A 12,058-nucleotide genomic window follows, 5' to 3' on the forward strand; every position below is an offset into this window, starting at 1 on the left:
ATATCAGAGACACACTAAAGAGGGTAACCTTGGCCTGGCTGAAGTCTTTCTCCCTTGAAAAAATTGCAGCGCGGAAGATGCAATGAACTATCGCCCCCCTCTTGTCGACAAATGGGTCACACATATACACAACAGTATAAAAAGAATGCACGGTTTTCGGAAACCGCTGAAGGGAAATAAACACATTTTTGCTAACTGACAACAACAGCACGTAGCGAACCACAATCATACACCATATTTAAATGCTACAAATTTGCGCAAAAATACTAACTAGGAAACTGAAGAGGAGGAATAAACATAACCACCCGGAGTATTTGATTGATTCAGTATAAAGGAAAGTTTTTTCAACATGATAAGAAAGTAGCCTGGCGTGGTATTAGAAAACAGATTATAAAGTTCGCAAGCAAACCGAGGAATCGTTCTAATGTCAACTGGGCTGGATGAGCGCTTCGATTTATTTTGTCGTCAAACCGTTCAGAATACTGAGCATCGCACATCACAAAGTCGTGAAGACATTTCCAAACCTCAAAAGTGATAATGCATTGGTTCAGATAGCATATATTACACCGTAGTAATATCGAAGAGCAGAATCTCATACATACCTGTGGCATTATTTGAAGCTATTTGTTTTTCAGAGCAACCGCCCGAGGACCGAAAACAATGGTTGGATTAAATTCAAAAGCAAAATTGCGCATGAACAGACGGCCCCATATTGCTTGTATTGTGGAATATTTTAATGCACGGGAAATAAAAACATTTTGTAAAGAAATCATTTGGAATTATTTCACCTGCGAAATCAATAGATTTAAAGAAATCGACATATAAAAGCCAAGTTGTACGCACCATCATCAACAGTCTCACCACAGCTTTACACCTTCGAAGATATTCTCAGTTGGGATCATCATGTTTAAATTCGTAAGTTGAATAATAATAATTGATTTACTTATTTGATCAGGAAATTATATCATGACGCATAGCAGAGTATACCATAATATGCATTGTGTTCAATGTGCCTAGTTGAAGCTTGTCTTCACCAACTAAGTGATCACTTGATGCGAACGGTTCGCTTAATAATGCCTAGGGAGTGGACTGAGGACATGCATAAATAATTTGAACCACTGGCTGCGTACCAAGCGTGCCTTCAAAGGATTTACTTGTGATGAAGATACTTTCAAAATTATTTATCTTTTTTTATTAGGTATACATTAAACTAAAATAATCTTCACTGCACATTTAGATCGTGCTCATCGCTTCTGTTGCAACCATACTTGCGTTACCTCTACATGATGTCCACTACAGCAATCCCGAAGGTGGGGCTGTAATCAAAAATTATCAAAGTGACTCGCATGGTGGATCCTACCGTTACGGATACGAAACTTCCAACGGGATTAGTGCACAGGAACAAGGCGTTGGAGGACATCACGCTGCTGGGGGTTTCTCCTATATTTCACCTGAAGGCATCCCAATTTCATTATCCTACACAGCCGATGAACATGGTTTCCATCCAGAAGGTGCTCACTTACCTGTTCCACCACCAATTCCAGAAGCAATCCTGAGATCTTTGGAATATAACGCCGCTCATCCAGAAGAAGAAGACCCACATTATGAAGAGGCTTCCCGACATTTTTAGATTTAGCATTAGGAATTGTGTGTGAAGTGGGAAAGTCAATTGTTATTATAAATATGTTATTTGTAGCTAGAAAACCAATAAAAACTTCCAATTAATTCCGTTAATAATTGTTTAATTTTGTTTACTAACGAATAACTATGACTAATAGTAAATGGATTAGCCTGAAACATTGTTTCCTATTTCAAGAACCCATAAGCTATCCTCTCACTGGAAAATAGGATCAATAGGATCGAATACTTGAAACACAACTAATGTAAGTTAACTCCCAAAGTGATTTGTATCCAATTCAACCATTTCAGATTCAACCGCGAATGCGTTATGTAAGTAATTGCCTATGGTGCTTAAGATGTTTAAATCCCAGAGTAAATACCGGAAGTCAATAATAATCCTCACATGTGTATGATTACAGGTTTCAATAATTCCAATCAGCGAGTTTTGTGGACATCTTTGCAATAAACAACTACAAAAACCAGGATCTGCTGGAGAGGTGGACTTTCGAATACAATAACGAATATCCTAAATGAAAACAGTATCTTCCGTACGTAGAAGTGAATTTCAACGTTGGAGCTTGGAACCAACACTAATACTCCGAGGTACTAGGAAGCGGAACTATTAGGCACCAAGTTTCTGATTCCGGTTCATATTATGCACATACTGTCAAGTGTTTCAAGTGAAAGTGAAAAGTGGGTGAAATTAATATTCGTGGAATGATTCAATCTTCTATCTGCAAAAAAATCTCTTGAGGAAATGCATAATAGATTGCTGTTATTGTCTCGGTAAAAAAAAAATGTTGAGAATTTGGGTCGGGGTATTCATGTAAATTGAAGCCATGAGTTAATTTTGTGTTGTTCATTGGGAAAATTTGGCGGAAATTTGGAGCAATATTAATCATTATTGCCATCGTGTTGCCGGTAGGTGTGTGGAAGTGTGTGCAAGAGATATCATAATTATGTTAATATGTAGTTATGAATTAGAAGAAAACAGAGGAAAGTCAACAGAGGATATTCCATTTTGCAATGGATTAATTCAGCTGTACCTTCCAAAAATTAAAAACAAAAAGCAAAATCAATCTGAAAGCCCTTGAAAATTTTCTAATTAACGACAAACTAATTTTAATCGAGATACTGAAAGAAAGGGCACGATATTCAACGACCTATCAGAAATTTAAGCGAATTTCATTAAATATCGAAACAAACTGTCTACAACGTTAAAAAAGGAAATAAATCAACGATAGTTCTTCATCACCATACTGAAGCTTCCGCTGGATTCCCAGGCCATGTACATTTTCAGCAACTCCAGATTTTCTATTTCAAATCAAGAAGAGATTACGTCTCCACTGTAATTTATGTAGGACTAGAAGGCGACAAGATTCGAATTCATGCCATTGGTTTGAGTGGCAGAAAAAAACCCACCTCGAAAGATTCGTTGGCGCTGATCATTAAGGTAGGACACTGTTTAGCTGACTCGAAATAGACCCCTGAAAAATGAAATGCAGAGATTATATCGGAACAGGGAGGAAAAATGCTACCTGTTTTTAAAAGTCACCGGTTTTTCTTATTGGAGACTACAAGCTTCAGAAGTGATTACTACTTTAAATTTGATATCCGACGAGATATCCGATTTCAACATTTTGTTGAAGCTAAAAAATTCCTTCGCAAGGAATAAGAAGAATATCAAATCATATCAAATCAAAACCGGAAGCTGGACGCTTCAGGTATGAAAGGTTTTGTGTATGCCTTTTATTAAGACATTTGAGTCTGCATTTCTGAGAATATGCACTTTCGGGTGATATTCATTCAAAGTTTTGAATTTGGAAAGAAGCCACAACTTTGGCCTATTATAATTTTATTAGTAATAGTGCGATTTCCACCGAATTCATCCTGCCTACATTGTTGAAATTTCGTGGTGCTAGGGTGAACTTAAAGGGGGTTTTGCAGACAATTACTAAAAATTATAGTAATATAATTTTATTTGAACAAATATCGGTATTTAGGGTATTTCGGAGCCGAAGCACCATATAGTCGCAGTGTTTAGCAGATTTCTCGGTTGAGTAGTTTCTGAGAATGGACCCGTTAAATAAATGATCACTTTAGACCCCCCACAATCCCCACCATTCCAACATATGTCAAAACTAAGACCGGTTTCGGAAAGTTCTAACCGCGACCTTTTCCCCACATGACAATATTTGATAGAAAATAAGTTTACACCCAGCTTTTGCTTGTATGGGCCCCCTTAAATTCCACGCAGAATTATGTATCTTACTGTATGTGTCAACCAAATTTCGTGTTAATCGCTATAATTGTCTCCGAGAAAAATGCGCTTGACAGACAGACAGACAAACAGACAGACAGACAGAGAGTAAACTCATTTTAATAAGATTTTGTTTTACGCAAAACCATAACACACCGTTGTGAGCAACAACATCAGAAAATGAATGGAAATGCAATTCTTGAAAGAAACCGCATTACAATTCCACGCGCAAGAAGAAAAACAAACAAGTCGGAATACCGGAAGCTCACGCTTCGGGTATAAAGGTTTTGTGTTCATCTTATGTGAGAAACTTCAACGCACATTTTTCTGTCCGTATATAGCTACAAATCCAACATAATCCTTCATATTTTTCCAAACTACGAGACATACCTACATATTACAGCCATAGATATTACGCTCACCCTAAACAAACAAACTGCCTATTTCCGAATACTGGACACATATATGCACGTATATAAATTGATCGTACCCATATTTCCGATTTACTTCTTATATCTATTTGAATTAGGCACTACCCGCAAAGTTCATTAGCACGCATATATTATATACCTACACATGCACACATGTCTGGTTGGCAAATAACTAAAAAAACTAAAACAAAATAAATCCTCTGCGACCCAATTCCCAAATTTTGTACTTCTGGGATGAACATAAGGGGGGGGGGCGGGTGCCGGGTAAATTTCTAAAATGTGGAAATATACTATTATTAACTTTATTTGTGCAGATATCGGAACCGGATATATTTTGAGGCCTAGATTTCGTGGAGATGCACCACTGTGATTTTTTTCAGATTTTTCGGTTGGATAGGTTCTGAGAACGAGACCTGTTACACTTTTTGTGGGTCATATTTTGAACCCTCACTCCCCTATGTTTCATCTAATATCAAATATTGAACCAGATTCGAAAAGTACTAATTGAGACCTTTCATTTGATACCCTACATGGCTACATTCTGTGAAAAAAAAATTTGCACCCTTCATTCACATGTATGGGGAGCCATTGCATTGACTCGAGACATTTAAATTGCTCAACGCTGTTAGCTGCTGTAACCTCCCCAGAACTGAGCGAATTATTTATCTTGGGTCAATGCTATCAGCCAATAAAGAACAGGGTAATGAAATTGTTTCACGCATTAATGAGACCTGGTTGAAGTGGCATTCCACAACTGGTGTTCTTTGTGATCGACGCATTAGCGAACTTCTCAAATCTAAAATTTACCGCAATGTCGTCCGTCTGCCGCTCTCTACACTTATGAGTGTTGGCCAACTATAAAAGCCAATGAACGGCGTCTTGCGCAATGGAGACGAAGATGTTGCGTTAGACTAGTGGCGTGACACGTTTTGATCACATCCGAAATGAGGATATCCGCGATCGATATGGGGTTGTACCGATCGTGGAAAAACTGCGAGTGAGCCGTCTTCGTTGCTATGGTTACATAATTCGCGCTAACGAGAAATCACTTGCCAGTATTGGTCTGAACATCGAAATCAATGGTAAGCGACCAAAAGGCCGGCCGAAAAAACGGTGGCTTGACACGCTGGATGAAGATTTAAAGGCCTCGCGATTACATTCAGATCAGGCATTTGGTTAAATAAAATGACGAAACTTATCACGACGAGCCGACTCCGTTGGTGAACGGGACAAAGGCTGAAGAAAAAGAAGAAGATGTAAGGATCGGCGAGCGCATGACAGCTCCATGTCACATAGTCAAGAATTCCATTGCCCTCTAGTTTTTGAAAGCGATTTAAATAAATGATGGGAAGCCCTGTATTGATAATAGTCAACCTCACACACTTCAGACTCTGGGTTTAATATTATTAGCTAATGCGAAGACTTTAACCTACAACAGATACAAAGCTTTTTAACTAATCTCAAAACCAATACCGGCTTCGAAAAGTACTAATCGAGATTTTTCATTTGATACCCCACATGACTATATTTGGTGAAAAAAAAATGTACACCCCCCTTTTACATGCATGAGGACCCCTCCTCCCCCCCTAAATTTCAACGTAGAAGGATATCAATCACTACATGTCTGGCGGTTCACAGGTCCCACCTTCTCACTAAATTTCCTGTCAATCGGTATAGCCGTTTCTGAGAAAAATGCCTGTGACAGACAGACGGACAGACAGACAGACTATGAACCGATTTTAATAAGGTTGTGTTTTGCAAACAAGACCTTAAAAAGGGCTAGGGAGAAGTAGATTCTTCATGAATGGAATTTTAATATTTCATTCGACTGTCAATTATTCTCGTTAATTATGCCGTCAGCATGGCTTTAGCAGTAAATTCGTGCGAAATTGCTAAGTTTGAACTGTTGTAACTTTGGCGTTAATGGCGAGAGTTTTATGAAATTTGGCATGTGTATGCAAAATATGGTGTTTTATGCTGGTACGAAATTTGGTAGTCCTAGGATGAATTTAAGGGGGTTTTCTAGTAAATTTCTAGAAGTTGGTAATATACTATTAGTAAGTTTATTTGCGCAGATATCAGAATGGGACATATTTTGAGGCCTAGATTTCATCTAAGCGCACCACCCTGATTTTTTTCGGATTTTTGTGTTGGAAGTTTTCGAAAATGAGTCCTGTCTCACTTTAAGTGCGTACATTTTGACTCCTTACTCGCGCACTTTGCAATTCATACCAAAACTAGTGTCAGTTTCGGAAAGTACTAATCGAGAACTTTAATTTGGTACCCTACGCGACTACATCCGGCGAAATTTGTTTAAATCCCCCCTTTCCTTGTATTGGGAGCCCCCCTTTAAACTCCCCCTAAATTTATGTCACTCACTGTATGGATGGGATTTCATAGTTCCCTTCTATCCACAAAATTTCGTTCGGATTAGTTTAGCCGTTTTGGACAAAAGTGCGTGTGACAGACAGGGAATCGACTTTAATAAGGTTTTGTTTTACACATGAAGATGAAAGCAATAGATTGTAACTCTTTAAGTAGTAAGGAGTCACAGACTTCGAATGCACTCGCCGCTTTGAGAAATCAGGTCGTAGTCGAAACATGGATTTTGGAAGTCTTGCCAGATTTATGTTCCTCTACGGAGGAATCTGTAGGAGACATGCTCTCCACTTTAGTGGAAAGTTTGCTTCCAGTGTCTACGGACAGGCAGAAAGGGTAGTACAACAACTGGACCTGGAAACTTGACTGCGGGCGTTAGTACGCCACCAAGTGGCGATATCCTGAGAAAGCTGAACTTTCGCCGAAAGGTGTGAACAAGTTGATAATCCCGATTAGATCCACAATAGACGCAGCAGGTTCTTTAGTTATCAGTGGTTTTCGCATTAGATATAAAGGTAAGTCAGATAATCTGCAGCATGCCAAAGCCTCTTCCTATCTCCTGGCAGCAAGGTTGTTTTTTAAAAGGGGGGGGGGGGGGGTCGTTGGGGAATCTTTTTCGATGAGACATTCTAGGGACCAAGAACCTGCGTCCTGATGTCAAAGTTGTTAGAGGCAGCCATGTGAGAAACTGGAGGGCAGAAAGGAGAGTCCAAGGCTTCATAGGGTCCTCAAAAAGGAATGAGTGTATCAAATTGGACCCTCTTAGCCAGCTTCCATAAACTCCCATGATGAGCGAGTACCTTATATCGGAGAGCAACAAACAATTTGAACAATGCGAGAGCGGTGGTATCCAGTTAAAAAGCACCGGCTGCTACACTACCCTTAGACCATCACTTAACCTAAGACGACGCTAAACGAGGGTATAGAGCACCTTGTCAGACATCCAGGTAATATATTTCAAACCAGCTCTGAACCATGTGTCTCTATCTAGGCAGATGGTTAAAGTTGCTTTCTTATCAAAGTCTGGAAAGGATGACTACTAAAATTCTAAGATGATAGGAATACCTTCAAACTTTCGGAAGAAGTGAAATATCTGAAAGTCATTCTAGATAAGAACTTTCTTGGGAACAAACAGGTAGAAGCAAATCGTTATCTTGACATGGAGACCTCCGGGACTTTCCGACGTGCCCGACCTCTACTCTTTTGAGCGAAGTGCTCTTGGGGGGACCTATTCGTCAGTCAACTTGGAAGAGTGGGTTCTACTGCATGGCGCAGCCAGCAATGTAATTATCTCATCCTTAATGTGTCCATTGCCACTTCCGCCTTCGCATCAATTCGTTCACGGGTAACTATATTGTGCAGAGATCAAGTTCTTTGTGCGAAATAGTATCAAACCAACGTACTCTGAGGATACGTCGAAAACTTGGAGCTTTTGAGTAGCAATGATACTCGACAAAGAAAGAACATTAGCAGAGAACAATGTCAACTTGTTGACACTAAAGTTGTTAACACATCGAAGAACATCCAGTTCGGTCTTACCGTCGGCAGAAACCATGGTTCCTTAATGTACAAATTGAGAATTCAGAGCACCGAATATATTATACATCAGAATGGTTAAAAAACAGAAAAGGGGTCTAGAGGAAGGCTCTATCTCTCATATAAGAGCGTGAAATGGCTTGTCCTTTTGGAGAATATAAGACGGTCGGTATTTGCCATCCTACTGACAGAAATCTGAGTGATTGGCGGACAGGCCTATCATGTGATCCCCTCAAAAATACTGTAAAGCTAATTGCGAAAATCAGGAAGACTTGTAGAAGTATTTTCGACATTCCGACTGATTATATGTCCAGAAACCCAACCATTTGCATATGAAACTCTCGAGAATTTTAGAGATAAAATAAAAGAGCGATGTCGGGCGGTAGTTTTCAGCCCGACTAATATGATCTGTTTTGTGAAGGAACGTCAACGAACCTCTGTCAACCCATGTGGAAAGGTAGCGCTGAACAAACTTTTCGTGGAAATAACCATAAGGGGATGAGGAATGTATTGTTCACATTTTTGAGAAAGAGATTTGGAAGACCATTCGGAGGATTATAATTGCCAGTACTCGCACATACATTCAGTAATAAGAAGCGACTGCCCAAAGGAATGTATTTATTATTATTAGATCAGCTAACCCAAGTGTATAATAAAAAAAAACCAGATATTAGTTAATTGTAATATTTGCTTGCTTTTATTGGTTTTCTAGCTCTATTTAACAGATTTATAATTAGAAAATACTTGCATTACTTTACACACATTTGCTATTGCTAAATTTAAAGATGTCGGGAAGCCTCTTCATAGTGTGGGTCTTCTTCTTCTGGGTGAGCCGCATTCCACTGCAAGGATTTCAAGATTTCTTCTGGGATTGGTGGTGGAACGGGTAAATGAGCACCTTCTGGATGGAAACCGTGTTCATCAGCTGTGTAGGAAACAGAAATTGGGATTCCTTCTGGGGAGATGTATGAGAAGGCTCCAGCAGCTTGATGACCTCCGACGCCTTGTTCTTGAGCAGCAATTCCGTTGGAAGTTTCATAGGCGTAACGGTAGGATCCATCAGGCTGTGACTCGCTTCCATAGCTCTTAATTACAGCCCCAGCTTCGGGATTGTTGTACTGAGCATCATGAAGGGGAAGTGCAAGTACTGTTGCAACAGATGCGATGAAAGCAATCTAAATGGAGAATGAATGATATTTTGGTTAAAAATGTTATAGTCTCTTCATTAATAACAAGTTCTCTGAAAGAGCGAATATGTAACAACTCCAACTATTTTCACCAAGTCTAAACAATCGAATAAATTCTACAGTTTCCACTTGTGTCCTTGACTCACTACCCTCCAACTAAGAGTCTGGTTGAGGGGATAGCGCACACCGCGAACATCAAGAGATGATTAAATTGTTCAAGATCGATTTCAAGACCAAAATCTGCCAGCCGCAACGAACTCCGAATGACCGCGTTATAACACTATGCGTAGTGGTATGATTTCCTCATCGAAAAAGTAATCCAATTATTATTATTTCACTTACGAATTTGAACATGATGATTCCGACTGTAAATGTCTTCCAAGATGAAAAGCTGCTGTGAGACTGTTGATGGTGGTGCATTCAACGCCGCTTTTTATATGTCGATTTCTTTAAATCTATTTATTTCACAGGTGAAATAATTCCAAATGATTTCTTTACAAATTGTTTGCATTTTCCTTACATAAAAATATACAGCTTGCAATATCTGGACGCTTATATGTGTATGTGTTGTACGTTATGCTTTTATTTTAATAACAATGACTCCTAATTTTACCATAAAACATTACAAAATATGATTTGCTCTTGTTTTCTTCAGCGGATAAGGTTATATGCTTTATTCACGGAAGCTTGATAATGGCATTTATTTAATTTGATGCTTCATATTAGCAACCAACATGAATTTTAATTGCATTGTATTCAGTGTTTTGGAATGGATGGTTTTGGTTGCACCAGGTGAGCCCTTGGTGATTAGCGGCCGCTGTTTTTTGAGGCGTGAACGATTTTACGCTTTTCTAGACCAAGTATTCAAATTTAGCCATCTCAATGTTAAAATATTGCAGAGTCGTCCTTAGGAGAGTGCATTTGGAATTTTTCACTGATAAAAAATCAACATTATGACTATAGAGTTAGCTTCAGTTGCTTGTTTTGTAACTTAATTATATACTTATTTCTAACTTAATTGCTAAGCACAACAATGGATGGGCATTAGTGTTTTCACACCAAGCACAAATTCTGCTCAATGAAGCATATCAAATTTTTAATTAATTACTTTTGGCTTCCTCCTCCTTTTTGGTTCATTTCACTAAGAATTCCAATGCCTTTTGTAAATGAATGGAAAATGATTTGCATTACTGAGCCGGTACGACATGGTTTAGTACTCATTGTTGAAAGCGTTCTTAAGATTTCACAGAATTTTCTCTCGTTATGAATAATAAGACTCGTATCTGCACAATTCCATAAGGTAAATCAAGTTGTTTTCTATTGCTAAGCATACTTTGTACCATCTCCAAAACTTCTCTGGTTCAGAACTTATAATTCGGGTTTGATCTCATTCAAGGTTATTAAGAAATTTCCTTCTCTTTGGGCCATTCTTGTGCATATTGTTCTGGTACAAATGGAAGTTACCAAACAAATCCATCTTATGCAATTAAAATACTATTCAATACAGATTTTACTCGATAGTAATCGTTGCTTTTGAGATATGTATCTGACTTGATGTAAATTTGTTCGTTACGCACACGTCAGAAGACCTAAATCTCTTTTGCATCCATAATGCTATTAATACGCTTATTTTTTTCGACAATTTCATTAAATCTAAATCGAATTGAACTTTATTCGATTTAAGTAAGTTTCCCTCCCTTTTCAATTGCATTCACGATTAATGTGGATCATTTCCTTAGTTGCGATGAGTTCTCTTTTCTTGAGTGTGCATATGTATGGTAAAAACTTCACGTTTTCAGTGTTTGTATAATAATAATTGTAATTTTGTAATTGAAAACTTAGTCTGTTACACAATTGGTAAATAAGTGCTAACCTTCTGCATTTTTTGAGAAATCAATTCATTATCTGCCCTATGGAATTATAATTCGTGGAGAATCAGTGTTGAAGTGCTTCATCAGTTGAATGCACTGGATCTATTAAATCTTTTAACTATTATTGAAACAGTGTCTATGAGACCATATTAAAGTTGCCCAGTGGATTCTTTTCTTTGATTTTCATAGGTAGAGTATCCAGAAGAATCTATTTCTCTAAGTTTTGTAGAAAAAACTCCAAATGCTTAATAACCGATTTGGAGTGACGATGTAGTCACACTTTGGTTCCCTTAGATCAAGTTCGACCCCTTTCTGTCACGTTTTTGTCGCCCTGATGGTTTCCTTAACTTAGACTTTGGCATTTTCATGTAGTTGCACGACGCTAATCACAACCAGAGCTGATTATCATAGCCGCCTTTAGCACGGGGGGACAAGCAGCCTTCATTAAGTTCCATAAGATGGGATCCAGCACTGGGTCTTGTGGTACTCCTGCCAAGACAGAATTCTACTTAGGTGCTTCCCCGTATTGTACCAAAGTGTCCTTTCTAAGAGAAAGCTGAAAGGTGAGTACGCGATGGGGGTGTTCGTGGATACTGACTGTGGACATGGTGTAGATGATATTCGAATCAAAGCTATGCTAAGCAAGGATTGTTGTGTTCTGATGTGGGCGTTGATCGTTACCTATTTTACGATGAGAGTTGGTGTTGCATCACCTTGGCACCCACGGTCATCAAGGCTGTCAACCAATCAAACCCGTTAGAGGTTTTGCCAGTT

The 12,058-nt window shown here is 38.6% G+C and overlaps 2 protein-coding genes across 2 annotated transcripts; one reads left to right on the top strand and one right to left on the bottom strand.

Annotated features, from left to right (window-relative positions):
• Positions 1-766: 766 nt before the first annotated feature.
• Positions 767-1,734, top strand: LOC119657316 (pupal cuticle protein Edg-78E-like). Its single transcript, XM_038064175.1, has 2 exons — positions 767-915; positions 1,238-1,734. The coding sequence occupies exons 1-2, from the start codon at positions 904-906 to the stop codon at positions 1,628-1,630; spliced, it is 405 nt and encodes a 134-aa protein (XP_037920103.1). The 5' UTR covers positions 767-903; the 3' UTR covers positions 1,631-1,734.
• Positions 1,735-8,896: 7,162 nt separating this feature from the next.
• LOC119657162 (endocuticle structural glycoprotein SgAbd-2-like) lies at positions 8,897-9,914 on the bottom strand. The gene is made up of 2 exons (XM_038063945.1): positions 9,756-9,914; positions 8,897-9,401 (listed from the first exon to the last, which is right to left on the bottom strand). The coding sequence occupies exons 1-2, from the start codon at positions 9,831-9,833 to the stop codon at positions 9,006-9,008; spliced, it is 474 nt and encodes a 157-aa protein (XP_037919873.1). The 5' UTR covers positions 9,834-9,914; the 3' UTR covers positions 8,897-9,005.
• Positions 9,915-12,058: the final 2,144 nt, after the last annotated feature.

The sequence above is a fragment of the Hermetia illucens genome, chromosome 5 (assembly GCF_905115235.1).
Source record: "Hermetia illucens chromosome 5, iHerIll2.2.curated.20191125, whole genome shotgun sequence".
NCBI lineage: Eukaryota > Metazoa > Arthropoda > Insecta > Diptera > Stratiomyidae > Hermetia > Hermetia illucens.